Here is a 27,391-nt window from a genome sequence, read left to right as displayed (position 1 = left end):
CCTACCCCGCCGCAAGCACTGTGTTCACTGCAGGCTTAAATACAACCAGGTGACGTGTACAATGATGCTTCCATGCTAATTATGCACACCCAAAGAAAGCCGTTTTGATGCTCAGACATGCCTGTGTACGTTCATCCACTCCCCCATTTTCCAGAACTTTCCCCTGTTACCACCCACAAATGGCACTATCTGTCACTCAAAGTAGCGCTCAGTCTTTGTGCTACGAGCGCACGATTCACGATCGCCGTGATTGGCTCGCGCACTGCGATGCAGACGGGTGACTATCGGCCATAGCATGCGATCGTGGCTTAGCGACTGCGTCTGAATCAGGCCCTATATCCTACCAATCATTGTGTTTTGAATAGTTGATTCAGAGCCCATTGTAACTAAATAGCTATCAGTTATAGCTATCATTGTTTTTCTCTTCATCCCTCTGTTGCAGATGTGTGGGTGTTTTCTTATACTTCATATTTAATTGTTATTTGTGAAGGTTGTCACATTACATTGCATTGTTAACTTTAAATTGAAATGTCAATAAGTAAATGCAGTCAGGAGGAGGGGACCCTGTGCTGATTTCATGTAAAGCCTGTTTAGCAGGCTTGACCTCTCAGATCTTGATTAAGGATGGTTTGTGTGCTGTCTGTTATAAAGAGCCACCTCGCCAGTCCAGTATACCAGTTCCTGTACAATAAGCATCTTGGGTGCCTTCCTTGTCTCAGGTTATGAAGCAGTTTGTGGATTGTATGGCTACTCCCATAATGCCTCCCTTGTATGGGGTACCCACAGCATGCTATGTTTACACCTCCTATACATCCTTCCTGGATGGATGCTTATGCTCACTCAAGTCAGAGAATGGCTCAGTCAGCGGTTGCAAGCAAACCGGTTATTACTAAGGCGCCTAAATGCAAGTTATCTTTTAATCAGTCTGCACAGCATATGGATTCAGACGCATCATCAGACGAATCAGGTGATGCGCATGGTTCCTCTCCAGGGTCTTGCTCGGGAGAGGAGGACCATCCGTCTTCAGTGAATGTTCCTTCTTTAGTGAGGGCGGTTAAATCAATCCTAGATATTCAGGATGATGAACCAGCTCCTTGTAAGAATGCTCCGGTGTTTAAATACCAGATGGTGGTCAAACAGTGTTTCCTAAATCTGAGCAGCTCACTGAGCTTATGGAAGAGGCATGGGGTAACCCGGATAAATGGTTTTATGTGCATAAAAGTTTAACATCGTATCCTTTCCCAGCTTCTGAATGTACTAAGTGGGAGATACCTCCTTCTGTGGATGCTCATGTGACGCACTTAGTCAGAAATGCTATGTTGCCTATTCCGTCAGCATCTTCACTTAAGGATTCTGCAGATAGGAAAATTGAAACATGTCTTAAAGCAATATTTAAGTCATCGGGAGCCGCTACTCGTTCAGCTATGGCTGGGGCCTGGGTAGCCAAAGCTGTTGAGGAATGTACGGAAGACTCTCTACCAGATGCTACCATAGAAAAGATAACATATATCTCCCAAATATGAGAAGTGGCCTCCTATTTGTGGGAGCTGCAGTAGATGCTGGAATTTTAGCTTCTAAAGCATCAGTAGTGGCGCGTAGGGTCCCTTGGTTAAGATCCTGGAAAGCTCATACATGATCAAAGAAGGCTCTGGAAACTTTACCTCTTTATGGAAATATACTTTTTGGAGCCGAGTTATATAAGATAATGGTTACTGTGGCAGTTGCAAAATCTGCAGGTCTGCCATCTATGGCTACATTGAAATCTAGGCAGTTTTCTTTTCGGTCTTTTTGTCCTCGGGGACGAGCAAAAGAACAGTCTTTCTCCAGGCAGTCTAGTTTCGCAGAACAATCAGGCGACAAACTTAAGGTCTGGGCCGGCCAGACATCCAGCTTCTAAGCCGGATGACAAACCCTTGGCCTGATGGGGTGGTCCTCCTACTGGGGGATCCCAGGGTGGGGGGTCGACTTCTTCAGTTTGTGGATTGCTGGCATCAAACAACAACAGGATCCGAGAAGTGGTCTCTCAGGGTTATGCTCTCACTTTCCAGAGGCATCCTCCACAGAAGTTTTTTTGCACAATTCCTCCTTCAGGTGCGGTAAAAGTGCCCCTTTAGGATGCCATTCATTCCTCTTGTAGGCAGGGGCAATAATACCGGTTCCTGTGCTACAACAAGGAAGGGGTTATTATTCCAATCTATTTTTGGTTCAGAAACCGAATGGTTCTCATTTCCCAATTCTAAATCTAAAGACCCTCAACAAATTTATCCATGTACCCAAGTTCCGTATGGAAGGTCTCCAGTCAATTATTTTGGCAATGGAACCTGGGGATTTTATGGTTTCCCTGGACATTCAGGATGCGTATCTGCATTTTCCCATTACGCCATCCCACCAATAATTTCTATGGTTTGCTGTCCTACAGCAATATTACCAATTCCAGGCGCTGCCCTTTGACCTATCAACAGCCCCTCGGGTATTTACCAAGATAATGGCAGTCATGACGACCTATCTCAGTCATCAGGGAGTCAGAATACTACCATATCTGGATGACCTTCTGATATTGGCACAAACTCCATTTGTTTTACAACACCATCTTCAGCTGACCATAGCCTGCCTACAAAAGCACGGCTGGATCATCAATTGGAAGAAATTCTCTCTTTCTCCAACACAGCAGATGGTACATCTGGGAGCACTTCTGGACTTTCAGGCACAAAGGGCCTCTCTACCAGAGAACAGATTGTGCCCTATCATTGAGAGTACACAAACTGCTACGCAAGTGAAGGGTATCAGTTCTATCAGCGATGCAGGTCCTGGGATCAATGGTTTCCACCTTTGACATGGTGGGGTATACTCCGTTCCATTCCAGGCCTCTGCAAAAATTGATTCTCTCCAGGTGGAACGGGCAGTATAATCTAATAAGGTCCCAGAGGATCCTTCTCACTCAGAGGTTCATCACTTCCTCCTTTGGTGGCTGAAAAAGGACCATCTTAACAAAGGGCGTCCATTCTGGATTCCAAATTTTGTTCTTCTCACCACAGATGCCAGTCTTCGCGGTTGGAGGGCAGTGACAGGTCATCACACCTTTCAGGGAAGATGGACAAATCAAGAAAGTAATTTGCCAATAAACATTCTGGAACTGTGAGCAGTATATAAAGCACTTATCATGGCACAGGACCTGCTCCAGAGCAAGCCGGTCCAGATACAGTCCGACAACGCAACTACAGTGCCCTATCTCAACCATCAGGGAGGCACAAAAAGTTATGCAGCCATGAAAAAGGTGACCAATGTTCTGATTTGGGCAAAACGTCATCTTCCGGCCATCTCAGAAATATTCATACTGGGAGTAATCAATTGGGAAGCAGACTTCCTAAGTCGCCTGGACATACACGCCGGAGAGTGTTCTCTCCATCCGTGAGTGTTTCAGCTCCTGGTAAACAAATGGTGCCTTCCAGAAATAGATCTCATGGCATCACGTTACACCCACAAATTCCCCAGGTACGGGTACAGGTCCATCAGCATCCTTTGTGGATGCACTGCCAGTGAGATGGGACTTCAAGCTGGCGTATCTCTCTCCTCCGATTTCCCTCCTTCCAAGAGTGCTCAGAAAATTCAAGCTGGAAGGCGGAACAGTAATACTGGTGGCTCTGGTTTGGCCCAGACTTCATTGATTCACAGACATACAGAATCTATTCATAAACAGTCCGTATCCTCTCCCTCTGTGGCAGGATCTGGTAACGCAGGTCCCTGCCGGCATCTAGACTTACCTCGTCTGGCTTTGATGGTGTGGCTCTTTAATCTTCTATCTTAAGAGCAAAAGGTTTTTCCAGTTCTGTAATTCAAACGATGCTTAGGGCACTAAAGCCTGCCTCTGCCCACATCTATTATAGGATTTGGCATTCTTTTGGACATTGGTGTTCCCATGGAAAATATGATCCTAAGGTGTTTAGGATTTCCACAGTACTGGCTTTTCTCTAGGCAGGTTTAGACCGGGGTCTCTGTCTGGCCACTTTGAGAGTGCAAGTTTCTGCACTAGCAGACTGGTTCCAGACGAATATTGCCCTACCAGATGTTATAATTTTTTTAAAAGGGAGTTCTGCAAGTTCAGCCTCCTTTTGTTCCACCTACAAGCTCCCCCATTTGAACCTCTGGACTCTGTAGACTTGAAATGGTTGACAACGAAGACACTTTTTCTCCTCGCTATCTCTTCTGCACTCAAAGTCTTTGATTTGGCAGCGCTCTCTTGTCGCTCCCCATTTTTGATTTTTCACTAGGATAGAGCTGTTCTTTGTACAAGGGAGGGTTACCTTCCTAGGGTAGTGTCCCATTTTCATGAAATTGTAGTTCCAGCTTTTCAGGCTCTAGATCTTTCTTTAGGTGAAGCCTCCCTGGATGTAGTTTGTGCTCTCCGTATCTATGTGGAGTGCACAAACTCTGTTAGAAAATCAGATGCTCTTTTTGTATTATATGGTTTTCACAAATGAGGATCGCCAGCTAACAAGCAGACTCCTGGCGAGATGGTTATGCATGATATCTCTCAGGTGTACACACAGGCTGATCTCCCTGTCCAAAGCACGGTGACAACACATTCTACTCTGTCTGTAGGGCCATCATGGGCATTTAGTCGTGGTGCATCTGCTGAACAGTTGAGTAAAGCAGCCACGTGTCCACACCTTTTTTAGGTTTTATGTCTTTGATACTTTTGCCTCTCAGGATGCTTCCTTTGGGCGACGAGTTCTACTTTCTGCTCAGGAGCGTCCCCCACCCTAGGGGAACTGCTTGAGGATATACCCATGGTATCCCTGTGGATTCCTATGGACCCTGCAGAAGAAAATTAAGAGTTATGGTATACTTACCTTAATAACTCGATTTCTTCAAGACACCTACCCTGACGCACCTGGCTGCATTGGGTACATTTTATTTTCTTTCGGTCACAGATTTTCTCATCTTGTGTGAGAGTGTTTCTGGTGTACAATTGCTCTTCCTTCTCCTGCCTTGTAACAAAACTGAAGGCCTGTGACTAGGGGTGGGGTATATATGGAGGAGGATCCGAGGCATCCTGGGAGCTGAAAGATTTAACTGTTTGGTGCCTGGATCTCTCCAACCACATTATCCCCATGGTATCCCTGTGGACCCTACGGACTTGGAAGAAAAGGTGTTACCAAGGTAAGTCTACCATAATGTTTATTATCTCATTATCTATTGGATATTTTAAATCTATAGCACCCAGAATATTGGCAACCTGTGAGGAGTCACTGGATTGCTATACTCCCTATAAAATGCACACCGATATTAATTTGATATCCAACATTTATAAGAGTTGTCTCGTGAAGCATACGATTGTGGCACATTTTTGGGTGAAAAAGATGCTCTGCTCAAGTCCAAGTTGCACAGGATCTAGAGACTCGCTCACGCCAGGTGTCTTGGTCCATATGGTGTATTGAGGCTAGGTGTATGAGGACACATCTTTATTTCTCATCTATATGGTGAGTTTAAACCTATATGGGATTTTTTGGGGAACAAATTCGCAGAGGCTTACTAGAGCACGCCCAGAAAACGGTCAGGAAATGTTGACTACCTGTCTCTTACTTTGCAAATAAATCATCTCTGCAACCGCTAATCCATCGCCATACATGCACAGTGCTGCTTTGATGCATGTACAGTGGCAAAAAAAATCGCTCCACTGCGTCCAACATCTCACATCTCTGCTCACATCTCTGAATCAGGCCCTAAATCACTTAAGCTGGGAACACACTAGAATGACGGATCGTCCTTTCAGCCGATCCACCTTTCTATCTAATGATTGGTAAGTACATGCACACTTGCCAATCATTAACCCGACTGTGCCCACCCAATTGAGTTGTCAATCACCGGCGGCCTCTGCAGCAAGTGTACGGGCGGTCTGCCTACCTCCCATACACACAGCACGATGCACAAATTTATCTGCAGATATATTGAGTGTTGGCTGTGACATCATTCATAGACATAGATGTGTCCTTTACATCCTTGTTGCATCGCACCATGCGATAACCTGCAGCAGCATATGCTATGGTACGCTATGATGCGCACTGCGATTGCACCATGCAATCCTAAGGAGTCGTATGTGCAAACACAGGGCGCGTGTCCACTCGTGGGGGCACGCCTCACGCCATGCGTGGAGCAATTTGCTGCGTATGCAGCAAAGATGCACGAGGACATATCTGTATTGCTGGTACACACCATCTGACGCACCCACGACATATCTGCCCGTACGATTAAACGGACAATATATTGGCCAGTGTGTACCCAGCTTAAGTCACTATACTACTCGAGCTGCCAACCACTGGACTAACCTGTCAGCACTCCCAGTAATAGGGTCCGGAGCAGAAGCCATCGGGGGGGGGGGGGGGGACAGAGCTTCACGTGTGGCCACGTTTTACATGAGCTCCTCCATGCAGATTCCTCATTTATTTTCTAATTTAAAGCCTGATGCAGAAATTTTCGCAAAGCCGATATTTACGCACGTGCAGCGATTGCTTTGCGATTACGCTTGTACAGAGGCAGCAGTGGGCGTCCCTATGCTCTGCTTTGCTTTGGAAGCCATTAGCATATTTTAGCAACTGCGATCTGTGAGAGAATGCAGTTGCGATTGCGTTAGCCTAAATCTCGGAATAAGGCCCCTAATCTGAATTGGTGGGACTGCCTCATAATTTGCTTGCTAAAGTCTTGAGGACAATGGAGATCTCTTTAATTTTAAAGGCGACCTCATAATATCTAAGGAATCCAGCTTTTCTTTGTAAGACATCTATGACTGCCAGTGTTTGGCGCAAAACTAGTGGGTTCTACTTTTCGTCCTAGGAATACATATCTACTTCTACAACTGTTGACTGTACTTATGTTTCTCTTCGGATGCCTTCTAGCTCGCCTGTACTGTTGGTGGAGTACCTTTTTATATCTGAACCAGCATCTTGCAGTCACCTGCTGTGGTCCTGGGGGATTGGTGTTTGCTTCAGGCTGTTGAAGGAGTTGTCTCTTGAGACCCTGACTATCGGATATGCCGCTTTCACTGCGGATCAACTGAGCTTACCTGCTGGTGGATCGTCCTACCTGGTGTCTCCCCTGGGATTCCTGCACCCCGTCTGAACTTTTGCTGTGCGATTTGCTGGTGCTGGGCTCTCCCAGGCTTCAGACAGCCAGATCCTTTGGTCATATACCCCTTTACTCATGCAATATATATTCCTGTCTTTATATTTCATATATATGTCTGATATACCCCTTTATAATTCACTGTTGATATCTCCTTATCTTATTTTGTCACCTCTTTGTGTTCCGATTGTCCTACTCTCTCTCTCTCGCTCTCTCTCTCTCCCCTCCTCCCCTCTGTTTTTAAATTATGCTAGCCTTTTTGGCTTGGCGTACTCACGTACATTGTATTGTCTAGTTTTGAGTAATCCAAAAAGTCTTATTTTATCTTGTTTTTTTTTCTTTTTCCTTAACTGTCTATCTAGATGTTGACCTTTGTCTATGCATATTACTATAATGGAATGTTGTTCTTATAGTGTGTTTATTTCTCTTTTCCTTGCCATAAGCTGAACCATATAATTTGTATATTTCTCTAGCTGAATGCTTTTGTTTTTGCCTCTAATTGTTGTAAAATGTTGATTGTCCTCATTGTTTCCTTTGACAACTTTCAATAAAACATTTTGGATAAAAAAATTAAAAAAAAATGCGTTTTTCTGTCACCCTATATGGGGGACACTAGATAACCATGGCGTTTAAGGGGTGCTGTTCCAAGAGCATGCAGAATCACAGCACATGATCTTCCTGAGTCTTTTCTTTGACACCAAGTGTCACAAGGTTTTCCTGCCGGAGGAAAGGTGTTGGCTGTCCAAAGGCAGGTTCTTTTCCTGCAGTCTGCCAAGCAAGTGTCCATTCTGCTCTGCAGGAAGTTGTTGGCCAGGATGGTATCTTGCTTCGATACATTTTAAAACATTTTATATATTGAATATATTTACTATTTGTCCGGTGCATAACATGCCTTGGAACATAACTCTCTCGGCTGCACAGCTACACACCTTTAAATATATTTTACACTTTAAACCTACATTTTGCTCTTAAATTTACATTTTGGAACTTTTATTAAAATATGCATTTTAAACACACTAGTCCTCCTCAGTGTCTAGTGCTAGTCCTTACCATTATAGTTCTGCATTCCGGGACTTGGTTTTCCCAGAGATGCAGGACAACACACACACATATCTATAATAATAAGCGAGAAAGTGTGTGTCTGTCTGTCTGTCCTTTATGCATGGCCAGAGTTTATACCTAGTTCCACCAAATTTGGCATGGTGGTGTAGTTTGACCAGGATTAGTTTTTTTTTTTTTTAAAGTTGGTCAGGGCATAAAGGTCTTCATGGTGCCCAACAAATAGGCCGTGGAATGTCTGATTTGAAATTATTATTTAAGCAACTTCACTCAGGATGTCTTTCAGTGCCTAAAACTGCAGGGTGATATGTACCAGTGGGAGGCAGGCAGAGCTCCAACGGAAGAGCAGTGAGTCGGAGGATCAACTGTCACACTGCACCTGCACTGACAGTTACTAATTTTCTCTATTTTTACATTTCCTATAATGGCCCCCGACCATCCACTGCCGGGGTACCACACTGCCATTTTAACCCGTGCAGAGCAGCTATGACTCAGAAACCGTCACACTATTTATGGAACAGTTGATGCTTAAATTACATAAAATAAATGGTAATTAGTGTAGCCTAGCATTTCCAATCCAGTGGTAAATAGCAGACAGCTGTCTCCTAATTCTATATTGGCTATTTATTTCCAATATGATCATTATGTCCATATTGAGGTAAGTTGAGATTTTGTATGATCTTTTACAGTTACACAGAAAAGGAATTTTAAGCACTACATATATCAAGGGAGTTCTTCATCACAAGGGTGAGTGGGGTTAACCTAGTGGTAGCAACATCCAAGCATATATTTTATTTGTCCTAATCTTAATATTAGTCACCGGAAAATGAAAACGGAGTAGATTAACAGAGAGGAACATGCAGATGGAGGGAAACAATTCAGCGATTTTGTGTCTGGAAGAAATGTTAGTTAATTATGTTGACAAAATGTGTTTTCAAATGTATTTAAACATCTTGTATAACGTGTCACAGATCAATGCTTTTTGAAAATGTCTAATACATTCATTGTTATATAAATGTGTTTACAAGTTCCCTATGTAATTTTAAGCACGTTCTTGCACGTACAAAGTACATTTAACGTATTTATTTTTATATATTTTTTTATTATCCAGACCTCAGAGTTAGGAGTCACAGAACATGTAGAGGGAGACCCGTGTAAATTTGCACTTTGGGTTGGCAGGACTCCATCATCTGACAACAAAATTGTTCTCAAGGTAAAAAAAAAGTGTGCTGCAAAATTTTCTGTTTATAGTAAAACTCTGGATATTGAATATATTGTTAAATATAAAAACATGCTTGAAAAAAATAAAAGCATACAGTGCTTTTTGAAATGATCTAAAAAAGTCCAGCAGCCATTTGGACACAAAGACCCGGCCCACCAACCTTTTCATTGCACTACATCACTGTCCCGGCCCCTTTATACTTCCAGAGGAGGCAGGCCGCAGGGAGGACAGCAGCAGCTGAGAGGGTGCATTGTCAGTGGCGGTGCCGGCACCGTATTCTCCACACTGAGTCTCACTACAGGAGGAGGTCCAAGATAAGGCGGGTAGTAGGCAGCTAGGAACTTTGGTGCAGGCTGATTTGGCGTGCTGTAGGTGGGCAGCGGCAGACAAAAGTGGGGCTACATGGTGAGCCGAGAGTTCTGGACATCAGTTGCCCGGTGATGAGCAGGACTTAGGAGCTCCGGACTAAACTTGCCAATTCCAGACTGTCCGCAGGAATTCCAAATGGGTGGTAACCTCCCTTGATTTTTCTTACTGTTGCCCTCTTTTTTTGTTTTTTTGTTTTGCCTCTAACACCGTGCCGAAGATTGTGGGGTCTACCAAGCCTCCAGCATCAGTCATACGATGTCTGCGGCAGGGTTATGTGGATTGTGTTTCCAGCATGTACTTATCCCCTGTGCTAGGCATGATATGCTGGGACAACAGTTAGACCTCCAGACCTTTCCATCCTGTCATACATATGCCCCCCTTTAACAGATGATTATTCTAATGTAACCCCCCTTTTATCACTAAAGGGTCACCAGGTTACTACCACCTTTGTTACTCCTAATGTACCCACCCATAACCTCTCTTAAGTGGTGTACCTTCCATTTTCAGTGCCTCCACCCAAGTAATTATGATCTATGTGGGTCTGCTTGGGAAAACCCAATGGTTAATGTAGTGCATTAACACAATATACAAATACAGTTTACCTTGGTTTACATTCACCACTTGCTTCCTTTCTCTTTGTAGGCTCCATGTAAGTAAACATACAAATAGTTAACTTGTCATATATTACTTTTTATGAAGAACTTAAACGAAAGTTATTCACATACATAAGTATACACTTTACATTTGACATAACATTAATGACATTTCTCCTTGCTCATGAATAGGAGTCTAAATACTGGAACGCAGTAACAATATTATTGCAGATTACAATTTATACTGGGTACATGCATAACGTGAGCACTAGAACTAAATGAAGTGATAGTCCGTGTCCCAAATATTATATAGTCCTGTTTCCACAGGCGTCATCTTTGCCATAACTGTTTAACGTGCTGTCTTTCCTCCGTTTGACTATTGAATCCGATCCTTTATGGATAGCTAGTCAGTTATTACCCCAGAGTATATAAGTCACAGTGAAGGCTTGGGTTGAAGAATCCTATACTTAAGGTATATGCTTTATATGGCTCCTCACTTACTCCTTGTGCTTGGGCTGCGATGATCAGTGTGCTTGACAGGTATGAGTTGCCCTTTGATGCTGCCGCCAGCATCAACACTGTTCTGGCTGCTTCCCTCTCACAGCTGTACCTCAGCGCTGCTATTTAGAGCTGTCCCTGGCCGTTTATATTTAGACACACTGAGTTGGCCCCGCCTCCTAACCCTCAAGCTCCTATTGGCTGCCGGTCAATCCCCTAGGAACTGGATCATGCTTAATATGCCAGCTGCCCTAAGCTTCTGCAGTTTCCTTGAAAATTGCCTGTCCCAGGATTCTCCCTGTAGATGTGCAATGCATTACCCGGATTATGCAGAGCACTTATTCTCTAGGAATATGCTGTGCTTAATAATGTCCCCTATGTGGGAGCTGATGCGTCTGTGTATGTGCCAGGTATGGCTACTCACTGTACCCTCAGACTGTTCAGCGCTGTCTGCCTGTCACTGCTTCGTCTCAGCACGGCTCCTTGTAACAGCGCTGCTTCAAGTGTCAGCTATGTGGGGCTTGTGTGGCTGAGCTGTCTCTTACTCACTCAAGGCTCAGCGCTACTGCTGCAGCCTTCTTCTCTGTAACCTGCCCCACCTCCTGGCTCTCTCTCTCCTATAGGCTGCTGGCCGAGCTCTTATGAGCAGCTGGGGGAAGGCCTGGCTGTGACAGCTTCCACAGACTTCCCGGAGGTGCCGCTCTGCACTGGGGGAACTCACCAGGCCATGCCCCGACCAGCGCGAGTCCACCTCCCCTGACGCCGCCTCTCCGGCATCATTGGCAAGACAGGGTGGGCACCGCTGTCCCACCTTCTTCCCCAGCTCCGGCTGGGCTCCCTCTCCGGCTCTGCCCCTCTGCGCCCAGTAGCATATTGCTGCTCACTGGCTGCCCAGGTCACAGGAGGGCAGGCACTGGAGGGAGGGATCAGGAGACTGTCAGCTGCTGCTAACAGCTGTTATATATCCTCCCTCTCACCGGATCCTCTTTTCCTGTCAGGAACCAATTCACTCCCACCTATTTTACTCCGCCCCTATTCCTTAAGTGCATCCAACACACTGTAGCACAGCCTCACCACAGAGATAAAAAAGTACCACATAAATTGATATGTTAATACATTAAATACATATATCATGAATTGTAACTACATGCATATTTATACTTCAGGGTCTATAGGGTATCCACAGGATACCTTGGGGTATAGGTGATGACGTCAGGCATCGGGCACCATAGAGTTAAGTTTTCAGCCTCCTAGGATGCACTAGGGTCCCCCTCCTATACCCCGCCCCCGAGCCAAGGCATCTCAGTTTCGTTTGGTGCCCGGCCGGAGTCCGATGCACCTGTTGGAGTGGGGGCTAAGAAGAGCCCCTGAAGTTTTCTACATTGCAGCTGTGGCTGCACATCTGGAAGTACAGCATGGACAGTCAATACTGACGTCCATGCTGTCTTCCCTACACCCCCACCGGTACCAGAACGCCGGTACCGATCCGGGGATGCTGGTAAGCATCTGGGGTCACAGCTAGCGGTACCCTGCTGAACATGGTCCAAAGTCCCCAGGCAGGGGGCTCCCTGGGGACTGGCTGCAGCGTGGAGCCAGGTATTAACCTGCGCTTCCACTACCCCCCTGGGACAGCGGACCGCGGCAGAGTGGTAGCGCTGCGGCGTCCCAGGGGTTAAATGCATGCCAGGGGAGCGCGCCTTCCCTGTCTCACAGCCGCGGCGCCTCCCCCGCTACACACAGCCCCCTCTGCACACGCCGACCGGCCCTGTGGCAGCGCTCCTCCCCCAGGCCAGCCTCCTCTATGCTCCTCGGTGGCCATCTTCAGTAACGCATGGTGAATGCTGCTGGAAGCCTAAGATTGGAGGCATCGTGGTCTGGGTCCCCCCGCATACCTCTCCTCCGCTTGGTCAAGTCTGTGTATGCAGCGCTGTGTCCTACCGGACTCTGTGTCTGTGTAGTTGAGTATCAGCGCTGATAGTGCAGGATTTGTTTTTCTGTACATTGTTTGTGACTGTGCTAGTGCTGCTGCCTGTACTTTTAATTTCTTACTGTCAGCCTTATCACTGTCCCTGTTCTTTCTGCTAAAGCCCTTGCGGTGCGGTGCTTGCAGGGTGGTCTCTCACTATACTAACAAGTATTGGTGAGAGGGGTCACATACTTACCATCATGTCTGAGAGTGACTTTCCTCTCCAGCTTCAGTGTACTATGTGTAAAGTACCGAGGGGGAGGGTAGCGCGGAGGGGCTATGCCGGCAGTGTTATTTATTGGCGCGGCCAATTACTGTCACAGCACCGGTACAGGAGCCGCCCTGGGCTTGTTTTGCCAAAGCGCTTACAACCCTGGTGGGCCAGTTGGCTCCGCAGCCTGCGTTCGCACAGATGGGATTGTCCCAGCAATCAGTGGTGTCGTCACCCATGCAGGGTTTCCCTAGGCAATTGATGGTACCCCACAGTCTCCCTATTTCTCCTCCCCAGGTCTCTCAGGAGCCTGCGTGGGTTAATTCCCTGACTAGTTCTGTACAGCACTTGTCGGATGTGTTACAAGGGGGGTCTGTGTTGCGGCCTGTGGCATCTCTGTCTGCTCCTTATGAGGATGACGACGTGACGTCTGATGATGGGGAGATTCTGAATCTTTCGGACCAGGAACCTCTCCGTACTAAGGAGGCGGACGCTAGGTCCAAGTTGTATATTCCTGGACTTATTCGGGCAGTCCGCACAGCTTTGGTGATTGAGGACGCAGATCCTCCGGTGTCCAAATCTAAATATGCCTTTTTTAAGGATATTAAGGGTGACGCCACAGTGTTTCCTCTTTCAGGTCAATTGGTGGACCATTTAGAGGCGTGGAAACAGCCTGGCAAACGGTACCTGCCGCAGAGGCGTTTGGCGGTGGCTTATCGGTTCGCGGATATTTATTTTTCTAAGTGGGAATCCCCTCCACAGGTGGATTCTCATGTGACACGCCTAGTCCGTAGTGCCACATTACCCATGCCATCCATGTCTTCCCTAAAGGTTGCTACGGACCGCAAGGTGGAGATCTGCCTGAAGTCCGTTTATTCCCTTGCGGGGGGGGCAGCTAGGCCGGCTATGGCCATTTGTTTGGTTGCCAGAGCTATGGGGCGCTGGGCTGACACTTTGGAGGCGTCCTTCGATTCCGACTGTTCGGCTGAACACAGAGTTGATCGGCAATCTCCGGGATTCGCCCACTTATATCAACGAAGCGGCCTTGGATATCAGTACCCTGGCGTCTCGGATTTCTTCGGCAGCTGTAGCTGCTCGTCGCACCTTATGGTTGCGATCTTGGAAGGCAGACGCTGATTCCAAAAAGGGCTTGGAAGCGTTGCCTTTTAATGGAGAAGTTCTATTTGGTCCGGACCTGGACAAAATTGTAGCCACACTTTCGGCAGCCAAATCGGCATGTCTCCCGTCTGCTGCAGTTCCTTCCGGTTCAGGTACGTCGTCCTTTCGGCCTTATAGGGCCCAGGTTAGGCCTAAAGCACAGTCCTTTCCCCGACAGGCTGGCCCCAAAAAATCGGCCAAGCCCCGGAAGCAGGCCTGGAGTACCAGACGTCCGGCCCCTAAGCCAGATGACAAGCCTGCGGCCTGACGGTCCGGGCCTCCCTTTGGGGGATCCCAAAGTGGGAGGCCGCCTGCTGCAGTTCGCCCGGTGTTGGTCAGTCACCACGACAGACACTTGGGTTCTCGAGGTGGTTTCTCACGGGTACGCCCTCTCCTTCCGGCACAGACCCCCGTCACGATTCTTCATCACGGGTCTGCCATCAGACCGGAACAAAGCCTTGGAACTGCGGAAGGTCTTGCACACTATGCTCCAGGCTGGAGTTATAGTGCCTGTTCCATTCTCCCAGAGGGGCCAGGGTTTCTATTCCAATCTCTTTTTGGTGCAGAAACCCAATGGGTCGTATCGTCCGATACTCAACCTCAAAGTTCTCAACAAGTCTTTGCGGGTGCTGAAGTTTCGGATGGAGACCCTACGGTCCATCATTCTGGCGCTGGAACCTGGGGACTACATGGTGTCGTTGGACATACAGGACGTTTACCTGCATGGTCCCTATTCTTTTACGCCATCAAGTTCCTCAGGTTTGCAATCCGCAACGACCACTTTCAGTTCCGGGCGCTACCTTTTGGCCTGGCGACAGCACCACGTGTTTTCACCAAGGTGATGGCGGTCATGGCGGCTGTTACCGTACTTGGACGACCTTCTCTTGGTGGCAGGATCTCCAGAGCTCCTTCTACGCCTCTTGGACCTGACCATTGCGGTACTGCAACGGCACGGCTGGTTAATAAACTGGCAGAAGTCCACCCTGATCCCGTCTCAGCGGATTCTGCACCTCGGAGCCTTATTGGACTCCGGACAGCAAAGGATCTTTGTGATGGGGGGAAAAGATCTCTGCCTTGCAGTTGAGGGTGCGCAGTTGTCTGCAGAGCCGCCGGGTGTCTCTGCACTCGGCAATGAGTTTACTGGGCTCCATGGTGTCGGTATTCGACACGGTGGAATATGCCCAGTTTCTCTCCAGACCTCTGCAGCACCTGATCCTGTCCAAATGGAATGGACTGCCTCAGACTCTAAAATCCCAGACGATGGTGCTCACTCCGGAGGTTCGCCTGTCCCTGGCCTGGTGGTTGCAGACGACCCATCTCAACAAGGGTCGTTCGTTCTGGGTGGCGAATTGGGTCCTGTTGACAACGGACGCCAGTCTTCGGGGCTGGGGAGCAGTCTCGGGTCCACACTTGTTCCAGGGCAGGTGGAGTCAGGCAGAAACAGAGCTTCCAATAAACATTCTGTAGCTCCGCGCGGTGTTCAATGCTCTCCGGCAGGCACATCGGGTTCTCCAAGGTCACCCAGTGCAGGTCCAGTCGGACATCGCTACCACCGTGGCCTACATAAATCGGCAGGGAGGAACCCGAAGTCGGGCGGCTCTCGTAGAGGTGTCCCGAATCCTGGTATGGGCGGAGCGCAATCTCCCGGTCATATCAGCAGTATTCATCCCGGGAGTGCTAAACTGGGAGGCGGACTTTCTCAGTCGCCAGGACGTTCATCCTGGGGAATGGTCCCTGCACCCGGACGTTTTTCAACTGCTGGTGGACAGGTGGGGTCTTCCAGAGATCGACCTCATGGCGTCCCGGCACAACAACAAGTTGCTAGTGTACGGGTCTCGCACAAGAGACGAAAAGGCGTCTCTGGTGGATGCTATGTCCGTCCGGTGGACGTTCCGGTTCGCTTATCTGTTTCCTCCGTTTTCCCTTCTTCCGCGGGTAATCCGGAAATTCAAACAGGAAGGAGGGACGCTTCTGTTGATAGCTCCCGCATGGCTCAGACGGCACTGGTTCTCAGACCTTCAGGGTCTGTCCGTGGACAGTCCTCTGCGGTTGCCGCTACGACCGGACCTTCTGTCACAGGGTCCCTGTCTTCACCCGGACCTGACTCGGCTGTCTTTGACGGCGTGGCTGTTGAGACGGCCATGTTAAGGTCCAGGGGGTTTTCCAGCTCTGTAGTGTAAACCATGCTAAGAGCTCGGAAACCGTCGTCTGCGAGAATATACCATCGTGTGTGGCATACGTTCTTCCAGTGGTGTCGAACGAGAGGTTATGCACCTCGGGAGTTTCGTCTGTCTAGAGTGCTAGCCTTCCTACAAGCGTGACTGGACCATGGGCTTCGCCTTGCTTCTTTGAAGGTGCAGGTTTCTGCCCTGTCTGTCTGGTTCCATCGTAGGATTGCTACAATCCCTGATGTGCGCACCTTTATGCAAGGTGTACTGCGAATTCAGCCGCCTTTTGTTCCACCTGTGGCGCCTTGGGACTTGGCTATGGTCCTGAGGGCTCTCCAGGGACCGCCGTTTGAACCACTGGGCTCAGTGGATCTTAAATGGCTAACAGCTAAGACTGTTTTCCTTCTGGCCATAGCTTCGGCCAGACGTGTTTCTGATTTAGGGGCTCTTTCTTGTAGACCCCCTTTCTTGATTTTTCATAAGAACAGGGCAGTGCTGCGCACTCGTCCTGAATTTCTTCCCAAAGTTGTTTCCCGGTTTCATATTAACGAAGAAATCGTTGTGCCGGCTTTTAACTCACCTGGCCTTTCAGTGGGTGAGGCCACTTTGGATGTTGTGCGGGCCTTAAGGACTTATGTTGACCGCACTTCTTCGTTTAGGAAGTCGGACGCCTTGTTTGTCCTCTATGGCTTCGGTAAAAAGGGTTGGCCTGCTTCAAAGCAAACTTTGGCAGCTTGGATCCGTATGGCGATTTCAGAAGCTTATCTTCTTGAAGGCCTGCCGGTTCCACCTTCTGTGAGGGCTCATTCCACTAGGTCTGTGGGTCCTTTGTGGGCAGCTCGACGTGGTGCTTCTGCAGTCCAGATCTGCAAGGCGGCCACGTGGTCTTCTGTCCATACCTTTGTGAGGTATTACGCATTTGACACCTTTGCCTCTCAGGATACTTCCTTCGGGCGGCGGATTCTCCTTTCAGCACAGGAGCATTCCCATCCTTAAAGGATACTGCTTTGGGACATCCCCAAGGTATCCTGTGGATACCCTATGGACCCTGAAGTAGAAAATATGAGATATGGTAAGAACTTACCTTTGTTATCTCTATTTCTACGAAGTCCATAGGGTTCCACAGGACTCCCGCCCTGTCGCACCTGTGCTGCAGATGGGCTTTGCTCTGGTCACCGGTTTTTCCGTCTCCCTCTGGTGAGAATGTGATTCTTGTGTGTGTCCAGATCTTTTTTCTCTCTCTTCCTTCTCCTCCTCCGGCCTATGGCTTGGTACGTAACTGAGATGCCTTGGCTCGGGGGCGGGGTATAGGAGGGGGACCCTAGTGCATCCTGGGAGGCTGAAAACTTAACTCTATGATGCCCGATGCCTGACGTCATCACCTATACCCCAAGGTATCCTGTGGAACCCTATGGACTTCGTAGAAATAGAGATAACAAAGGTAAGTTCTTACCATAATCTCATATTATATATATTTTACCTCATAAATTGTACATTTATAAATATTACATAGATTTATAAGTGCAGTTCTTATTTTAATCCTTAACCAGGGTTACACTAATATATCCTAATTTTCCCTGTGTAACCTGTCTGCAAACTGTCAGAGCTCCGTTGGCCCCCATTGTGCTGTGTCTTTGGCAGCCACACTGCTCAACTGCAACAGCCATCCATAAGACTGCTGGGGACGCTATGTTAGACTTGCTATCTGTCATTGGTTCCCTCCGTTGACTAGATTGAACTGCTGGTGTTGCTACGACAGCCTGAACTGTTTCATCAATGGGCAGCCTTTTACACTTTGTTGCCTTGAGGTCCAACCATTCCCTAGCTGCTGCATGTCCTCCTGCTGGATTGTTATGGTCTCCCTTCCTGCTATGGATGCGGTTGTCTTCTTTAGGTGGGATCTCTCAGCAACTTGGCTAGGTTTGGGGGAGGGGGTGTTTTAGGACCCTCTAGTTCTGTGGGGGCAGGGGTGGCTGCTGGTTAGCTGAGAAGAGAAAAGGCTGTTTCTGGGCTGATGGTGAGAGCTGGGAGGGGGCGGGCTTTGCTGCCGACCCTCTGCTTGTCTTGCACTAGAACCTCATTATATAGACATGAATGTTTTGGTAATGTAAATAAAAGCACTTTTATTATGTAATTTTTTTTCTCAAATTAAATGTAATTTATTCAACATTAGTGTTTAGAGGAGAAATGCAATATGCAATTTTTTTTTTTTTTTTTTATAAAATAGCTGGTGTTCAATAGAATATACCTTTATATTAATACTGTATTGTATTAAATAATTTTTCAGGGCTCCAGTATTGAGAATAAACAAGATTGGATTAAGCATATAAGAGAAGTTATACAAGATAGAACCATTCACTTGAGAGGTGCATTGAAAGAGCCGATTCATATACCCAAGACAGTGTCTACAAAACAAAAAGCTGTCAGAAGGTGAGCAATGATCTTTGAAGTACAGCATAAAATAAAATGGTGTTCTGTTCGACACCATTGATGTACGTATATTACATGAAGTACAAATTCTATATTGGACTAATTTTAGACAGTGGCATAAAAGACTGTACCCCAGCACAAGCAAATTATGTTAAATAGATGATGACCAAAATCCTGCACCAACAGTCTCTTACCTGCTATCATTTAAATGTTAGTGCCAAAAACAGTTGTTAGTGTATAGAGCATAGTTTCCAAAACACAGTGCTCAAGGTACCCCAACAGCTCAGGTTTTAGAGATATCCATGGTGAGCACAGGTGGTTACATCAAATTGACTGAGGTACCAATTATAGTCACCTGTGGTCAAGCATGGATATCCTTAAAATCCTGTCTGTTAGGGTGCCTTGAGGACAGAGGTTTGGGAACCTCAAGTATAGAGCATTTATTCCATTTTCAGTGGCAAAGTGCTCAAGAAAGGAGGTGGTGTTTACATCATAGAATGTCACAACAATTTGTAGTGTGACACTCCCCAACCCTGGGTGGTTTGCGGGTGCATTGGGGGGAATAAGAGGGGGTAGGGTCTGCAGCCTAGTTTGTTGCCTACACCTTCATATTTGAATATACAAATTTAGTAGTATATGGCTACAGCCGCCTCTACTTAGTTTTATTTTCTTCTATACTGAGCAGGCAGCGAGCCAATGTCATTGGCACCCCCGCTGCCGCTCCACCGTCCCTGTTCTGGTGACCAGAGCACTGGCGACAGATTCAGCGACTCCACTCTGCTTCTGCTCACACAGACATGGCTGGAATGACTATGTAAGGCAGTGAGGCGTGCTTTGGCGGTCGATCGCCGACGATCAGGGAGGCGACCAGCGGCGCTGGCAGTGAGGTCCCCGTCATCTCCGCACTCCCATTGACCACCAGGGAAGTGTGCTTTAACGGGAGGCGCTCTTTCTGAGTGGAGCCATTTCTTGGGGTTGGCCAGACAGGGAGAGGCCAGCTTCTCCCGTTAGCTCCTTCCCTATCCCTTGGCACGTCCCCTTCCCTAGGATACCCATCACAGGGCTGCTATTCCTCCTCTCTCCTCCCCTGCCCATTATTTGCATTATTGCCTATAATTTGCGTTTTTGCATTTTCCAACATTGAAAGTTTTTTTTCTGTGTGCCTGTATTTAGATAGTACTGTGTTTTATTTATTACATCTCTGACTATTCTTAAACAGTTGTCACTACCTAACCTGTCTTAGTGTTTAGTTAAATATCTGCTTAACCTCTGTTAGTTGTTAGTTAAATTTGGGGACCCATTAATTCAGTGTTTTACTTCTTAAGGGTTATATACTGTACAGTACCACTAATTCTCTTAAGTGTTCCTTTCAACACTCAGTGCTTTTTCCCCAGTACAACCACTTTTGTTGTTGTTATAGCAAAGTGTGTATGGGTATTACCTGGTACACACAGTGATGTCTTCCAGTGGTCAGGCAGCGAAAGTCCCTAGGGAGGGAGGCGCTGCAGTGTTGTTGCGCACAGTGTTTTGTGAGAACAGTTCTGCTCCTATTCCAGCTCTGAACCAGGAGCACGATGGTTTGTGTGAAACTTGCTTTGTAGGAACGCAGCATGAGAGCACTTCGGCTGTGGGTCTCCTTCAGGAGCCAGCTTGGGCATCCACCTTGTTGCAGGCTATGTTACAGTTGGGCCACCCAGCTGCATGCCTCTCAGACCGATCCTCCTTTTGCCTACAAAAGCCCTACCTGAACTGGCATGGGTTCAGGGTTTGTCTCTATCAGTCTAAGGCACTTATATACCTCACTATAACAGAGGCTGGATCAACCGTCTACGCGTCAGTCGACTAGGTGAGACCCCTCTGTTCCTCTTCTTTCAGGATACGACTCTGAGTCAGGGGACTCCTCATGCCTGGAGGAGGATGTCTCTGTGACGTTGGATGTGGAAACATAGCCTGTGTCAGAGGACTCACAGTACCAGGTGGCTGTACAGTGCCTTGCAAATGTATTCACCCCCCTTGGCTTTTTACCTTTTTTGTTACATTACAACCTGTAATTTTTTTTAATTTTTTTTTTTTATCTGAATTTTATGTGATGGATCTGCATAAAATAGTCTAATTTGGTGAAGTGAAATGAGAAAAATATATATAAAAAAGAATCTTTATAAATAAAATTCTGAAAATTGGCATGTGCATATGTAATCACCCACTTTGCTATGAAGCCCCTCAAAAGTTCTGATGCAACCAATTACCTTCAGAAGTCACATAATTAGTTAAATGAAGTCCACATGTGTGAAATCTAAGTGTCACATGATCTGTCACTATAAACACACCTTTTCTGAAAGAGGCTGCAACACCACTAAGCAAGAGGCATCACACCATGGAGCTCTCCAAACAATTCAGGGACAAAGTTGTTGAGAAGTACAATTCTGGGTTGGGTTATAAAAAAAAAATATCCGAATCTTTGATGATCCCCCGGAGCACCATCAAATCCATCATCTTCAAATGGAAAGAACATGGTACCACAACAAACTTTCCAAGAGAGGGCAACTCACCAAAACTCACAGACCGGGCAAGGAGGGCATTAATCACAAAGGCAGCACAGAGACCAAAGGTGACCCTGAAGGAGCTGCATAGTTCCACAGCAGAGACTGGTGTATCTGTGCATGTGACCACAATAAGCCATACATTCCATAGAGCTGGGCTTTACGGAAGAGTGGCCAGACAAAAGCCATTACTTAGTAATAAAAATAAGGAGACACGATTTGAGTTTGCCAAAAGGCATTTGGGCAAACGCCCCAAATGTATGGAGGAAGGTCCTCTGGTCAGATGAGACTAAAATGTAACTTTTCGGCCACCAAGGAAAACGCTGTTTCTGGCGCAAACCCAACACATCACCCCAAGAACACCATCCCCACAGTGAAACATGGTGGTGGCAGCATCATGCTGTGGGGAATTTTTTCAGCAGCAGGGACTGGGAAACTGATTTGAGTCGAGGGACAGATGGATGGTGCTAAATACAGGGATATTCTTGAGCAAAACCTGTTTCAGTCTGCCTGTGATTTGAGACTGGGACGGATGTACACCTTCCAGCAGGACAATGACCCGAAGCATAATGCTAAAGCAACACTCGAGTGGTTTAAGGGGAAACATTTCAATGTGTTGGAATGGCCTAGTCATAGCCCAGATCTCAATCCAATTGAGAATCTGTGGTCAGAGTTGAAAATTGCTGTTCACAAGCTGAAAGCATCCAACATGAAGGAGCTGGAACAGTTTTGCCTTGAGGTATGGGCAGAAATCCCAGGGACAAGATGTGGCAAGCTCAGAGACTTATCCAAAGCGACTTGCAGCTGTAATTGCTGCAAAAGGTGGCTCCACAAAGTTTTCTGTTATGTTGTCCTAAATGTTGTTTGATTCACAATATAAAAAAAACCACACTTCACAGTTGTAGGCATGTTCTGTGAATTAAATGATGCACACCTTCTAGGTTGTGAAGCAACAAAACATGAGAAATGCCAAGGGGGGTGAATACTTTTACAAGGCACTGATAGATGCCTTGGTCAAGGCGGTCAAGTCTGCTCTTAGTTAAGGATTCTGATAACCACGCCACAGTGGAGGTGTCCCTTTTTAAACAGAAGAAAAAGGATGCAGCGGTATTTCCTTCATCTCAATTGTAGGAACTCCTGGTAGAGGCTTGGATACACCCTAACAAGTGTTTCCAGGTAGCTAACGCATTTTTTACTTTTACACTCTCTCAGCTTCAGATAGGGCCAAGTGGGTATCCCCACTTAGCCCGTTTGGTCAAGTCGATTACCCTGCATATCCCGATTGTTGCTTCTCTTAAGGATCCTATATATAGGAAAATGGAACATATTCTAAAATCCATATTTTCAAATGCAGGTGTGGTTTTTCATGCAGCTCACTCACCTCTGCTTGGGTGGCCAAAGCTCTAGGACATTGGGCAGATTTTCTTTAGAAAGGCCTTCACAAAGGTACCCACAGATCTGAATTGCAAAAAGGAGGAGGTTTCTATACCAATCTGTTTCTAATTTAGCTGCTGGACGGCTTCTTCCTCCCAATTCTCAACCTGAAAGTGTTTAACCAAGTACCTCCGTGTTCTGCGATTCTGGATGGATTTTCTTCGCTCTATCATTCTGGCGATAGAACCGGGGGGCTACATGGCTTCCTTGGATATCCAAGATGCCTGTTTTCACATTCCCATACATCGGGATCACCAGGTTTTCGGTGCAGGAGGATCACTAGCAATTCAGAGCATTACAGTTTGGGATTTCTATAACTCCTCGTGTATTAACGAAAGTTATATCCTTCCTCACTTTAACGACCTTCTTATTCTGGCAAAGTCATCGGCGCGCCTTCAGGACCATCTTCGTCTAATGGTGACCCTCCTTCAGTCTCACCAGTGGCTAATCAACTGGAAAAAGTCCACAATCTCTCCATGTCAGGTGATGCTTCACTTGGGAACCATGCTGTACTGGAAGATTTAGTAGCATTACAGGACAGGATTTGGACCTTCCTTCATCATTGCAGGGTGTCCATCCACGCCTGCATGCATGTCTTAAGCACGTTGGTATCCACCTTCGACATGGTGGAATACGCCCATTTTCACTCCAAGTCTTCTCTTGATGGACCCTCTACCGTTTTCATATTCTATCTCAACTGATTCTATTGTCTCTGGATTGGGCTGCCATATCAGGCACATTGTCTACTGTGTACCCACTATGCGCTCTCCCGTGGTTATTTCACTGTGGTCGTTCCATCAGCCTGCATGCATGGTCGATGGAGCAACCCTGCTTCCGACACTGGCAAGGTCATTGGTACCAGAGAATGATATATTAGGTAGTCGTGCAGATCATTTGTATCAAAAAAGAAAAAAAGAATGAGGACCTATAGGTGCACTCGTGAAGTTTCTCTGTATCTTACATCTATCCAACAATAAACAACATATTCAATAGCTCTAAAACATAACCTTTATTGTAAGCTGTTAATTTAAAACACGGAAATCATCCGCAAATTTATCATGGCAAAATAAAGTTAAAATATTAGAAGAAGAAAAAGTATGAATACTGTGATGAAAATTATACATCCACTGTGTCTGTTTTTTTCTTATATTTTTCCCAGGTATTGGCAAACAAATATAATTATTTTGATTAGTGCTTAGTCATATATTTTTGTCATTAGGATAGTAATTCAGGCCACACAGTCTATATCATACACTCCTCTCACTAGATAGTTTCCCCTTTATTTTGTTTAAAAAATGTTCTCTCTGATACATTTAAGAAGTTAGTAGGTAAGCCCAGCAGTTAGCGTGTTCCACTGTATCAATGGGTTATTGAAATACTATAAGTGCTAACAAATGTCATATAAATGCAATGTTGGCTAAAATTAATGAAGCCAAATACGGAGCTTTTGTATTAGAGGCTGTCACATTATCAGCGGCCGGCGAAGTGAAAGAGCAGTAATGCTTTAGCGTGCGGTCAAACTGACACGAGGAACACGCTAACTGCTGTGCTTACCTTCATTCCCCGATAAGTGTGCAGTGAGAAATATTCAGCACTGACACGAGGAACACGCTAACTGCTGTGCTTACCTTCATTCCCCAATAAATGTTCAGTGAGAAATATTTCGCAAACGGCAGACCTAATAACCGGCAAATGTACACACACTAATGACACTGAGAGCAGTAACATCATAACTGAAATATTAAGGAAGTCTGTAGACTGACAACAGGCTGTCATCAAATCACAGGGTGGATGCAGGTTAGTCTGATTATACCAGCCTTTTGGACTGCATCTCATATGCCCAGCATGTGGTAGAGGAGAATACCAGTGAACATATATATACAAGCTTCCTGAACAAGTAATGAGATTTTGGCATTGCATAGAGAGATCGGGATACCCAGAAAAATACGGTGGACGAGGCATATAAGAGATTTATCTCAATTATATGACCTTTATGCTGAAATCAGGGCTCTCAGAAACCCGGTAGGGAGTATGTGATTTTAAGAGCTTTCTGCCTGTATAAGCAGGAATGAATAGAGGAACAGCGTCCCCCCCTCATATCTGAAAACTGATCTAGAAATAACTCACAAACACTGATAAATATAAAGAAAAAAATGTTGAACAAGTTAGAAATATATTGTTGAATTCAGTGAAAAACGGGAGACATATATGATAAGAGGGATTTACACATTGCACAGCCAGCAGGAGACGTATCAACACTAACCCCCGGATACATTGTTTCTAATAATAGAGTACTAGCAACTTAAATGTGTCAGAGAGAAAATTTTTTAAACAAAATAAAGGAGAAACACTATCTAGTTAGAAGAGTGTATGATATAGATAGTAGTGTCCCTTACGTTACGACACACAATAGTGCCCCTTATACACAATGCCCACAATAGTGCCCCTTATACAATGACCACTGTAGTAGTGCCCCTAATGCAATGCCCACTGCAGTATAACCCCTTATGCAATGTCCCCAGTAGTAGTGCTTCTTATGCAATGCCCCCAGTAGTTGTGCCCATTATGCAGTTCACCTGTAGATGTGTCCATTATGCAGTGCCCCCTGTATTTGAGCCTATTATGCAATGCCCTCTGTATTAAAGCCTATTATGCAATGCCCCTCGAGTTGTGCCCATTATGAAATGCCCTCTGTATTAGAGCCCCTTATGCAATGCCCCTGTAGTTGTGAATATTATGCAATGCCCCCTGTATTACAGCCCCTTATGCAGTGCCCCCAGTAGTGCCCCTTATACAGTGCCCCCAGTTGTGCCCTTTATGCAGTGCCCCCTGTACTGCCCCCCATAGTGCCCTTTATGCTGTGCCCCCAGTACTGGTGCCCCCTCCCCTGTGCAGTACTTACCTGGTCAGCGGTCCCGTGTAGACGTCCACTGCCTGCCGCTGACTGGATCTAATTAGAGCCTGCAGGCGCGCAGGCTCTTCACGGGGGAGACTCCTGCCAGATTCATTGAGCAGGCGCTGGGACCCAGGCCAGCAGCGGCAGCCCCCCTCAGGTAAGAGGGCAGGAGCCGCTGCTGGTTCTCATTCTTTTTTCTTTTTTGATACAAATTTCTGTTTTAGTGAGGTAGGTAGCACCGAACCCTATATTAAAATGGTAAAGGTTGGAATGATACCATGAAAAGATGATCTTGAAGGAGGGTGATAGTGAAGATTTCTTGAAATAATACTTGTTTATAAAAATTTATCTGTGCAGGGCTATTTCCATATTGAAAAGTCGTGCAGATCATGCAGTGTGTACCGACCACCCATTATCATTCTTCGACACCATCAGGAGTCACATTGGTGGGCTGCTAAGTGTGTACCCAGCCTCTGTCTCAGCCTGGGTCCCAGCGCTGCTAAGTGTGTACCCAGCCTCTGTCTCTGTGTGTTCCCCTGGACCTCAGCTGCCTCACCTTAACGGGGCAGCTTTTGAGAGAAATCCATCCTGAGGGAAAGTGGTTTCTCCACCTCGGTCATCAAGTACTGTGCGGAGTGCTAGGAAACCATCCTCAGCTAGGACCCATCACAGAGTCTGGCAGACATATTATGATTGTTTGCCGGTCTGCCGTCTTAACCCTCAGGCTTTACATTTCTCTAGGATCCTTTCCTTTTTGCAGGCAAGCTTGGCTTTTGGGCTTTCAGCTTTCCACCCTTAAGGTTCAGGTCTCCACACTGTCTGTTCCCTTTCTAAGGAAGTTTGCTTCTTTACCAGATGTCCAGACTTTTCTTTAAGGTATCCTTCACCTTCAGCCACTGCTCGTTCCTCTGGGGGCTGCATAGGATTTGGCTTCACCCTTTTGAGCCTTTGGAAATGGACCTCCATTTGCTTACCCTGAGAACGGTCGTCTTTCTCGCCATTGCCTGGGCCTGCCGAGTCTCTGATTTGAGTGCATTATCCCATCCATCTTCCTTCCTGATCTTTCACCCAGATCAGGTGATTCTCAGGACGCGCCTTGGCTCTCCGAAGGTCGTGGTTCCATATTAATCAGGAAATTGTGCTGGCCTCCCTGGATGTGGTTCAGGCCCTCTGTGTTTTTTAAATAGGATGCAAGAAAATCTGATTCCCTATTTGTTCTTTACAACTTCAACAAACTGGGCTGGCCAGCCTCCAAACAGACTGGCCTGCTTGCTTTGCCTCACTATTCACCATGCCTATCTTTTGTCGTACCGGCCTCAGTGTGTGCTCATTCCACCAGGTCGGTGGGGATTTCGTGGGCAACTAGGAGTTGCGCATCTGCTAAGCAGATTTGCAGGGCAGCCATGTGATCTTCCGTCCACACTTTCATAAAATTTTATTGCTTTGATCCCTTCGCCGCCTCGGTTGATGGGTCCAGGCATAAGGTATTGATCGCAGTACGGCAGTGTTCCCTCCTTTTAGATGGACTGCTTTGGGACGTCTCATGGTTCCCAGTGTGCCCCATGGCTGTAAGAGAAAAGGGGATTTTTGTCCTTGCCTGTTAAATCCTTTTCTTTGAAGTCCATGGGGAACACTGGGAGCCCACCCTGACACCCCTGGCTGGCGGGGGGTTTTCTTCTGGTCTTTAATGGCTCTCTTCTCTCTAGCTGACTGTGTGAGGTACAGATG

General features: G+C 46.6%; 1 protein-coding gene across 6 annotated transcripts in view; it reads left to right on the top strand.

Annotated features, from left to right (window-relative positions):
- Window positions 1-27,391, top strand: part of TRIO (trio Rho guanine nucleotide exchange factor) — a 496,865-nt gene that overhangs the window by 251,349 nt on the left and 218,125 nt on the right. For all 6 annotated transcript variants that reach the window (XR_015869672.1, XR_015869673.1, XM_088445727.1 and 3 more), the window contains exons 31-32: window positions 9,290-9,391; window positions 18,651-18,793. Coding sequence is in view for 4 of the 6 variants with exons in the window: in XM_088445727.1 (XP_088301853.1) it covers window positions 9,290-9,391; window positions 18,651-18,793 (245 nt within the window). In the remaining 2 variants the exon portion in view is untranslated. The remainder of the gene's footprint in view (window positions 1-9,289; window positions 9,392-18,650; window positions 18,794-27,391) is intronic.

Source organism: Taudactylus pleione, unplaced genomic scaffold (genome assembly GCF_031769625.1).
Source record: "Taudactylus pleione unplaced genomic scaffold, aTauple2 ptg000386l, whole genome shotgun sequence".
NCBI classification, from domain to species: Eukaryota; Metazoa; Chordata; class Amphibia; order Anura; family Myobatrachidae; genus Taudactylus; species Taudactylus pleione.
Note: the sequence above shows the minus strand (reverse complement) of the source record. Positions and strands in the feature narration are given on the sequence as shown.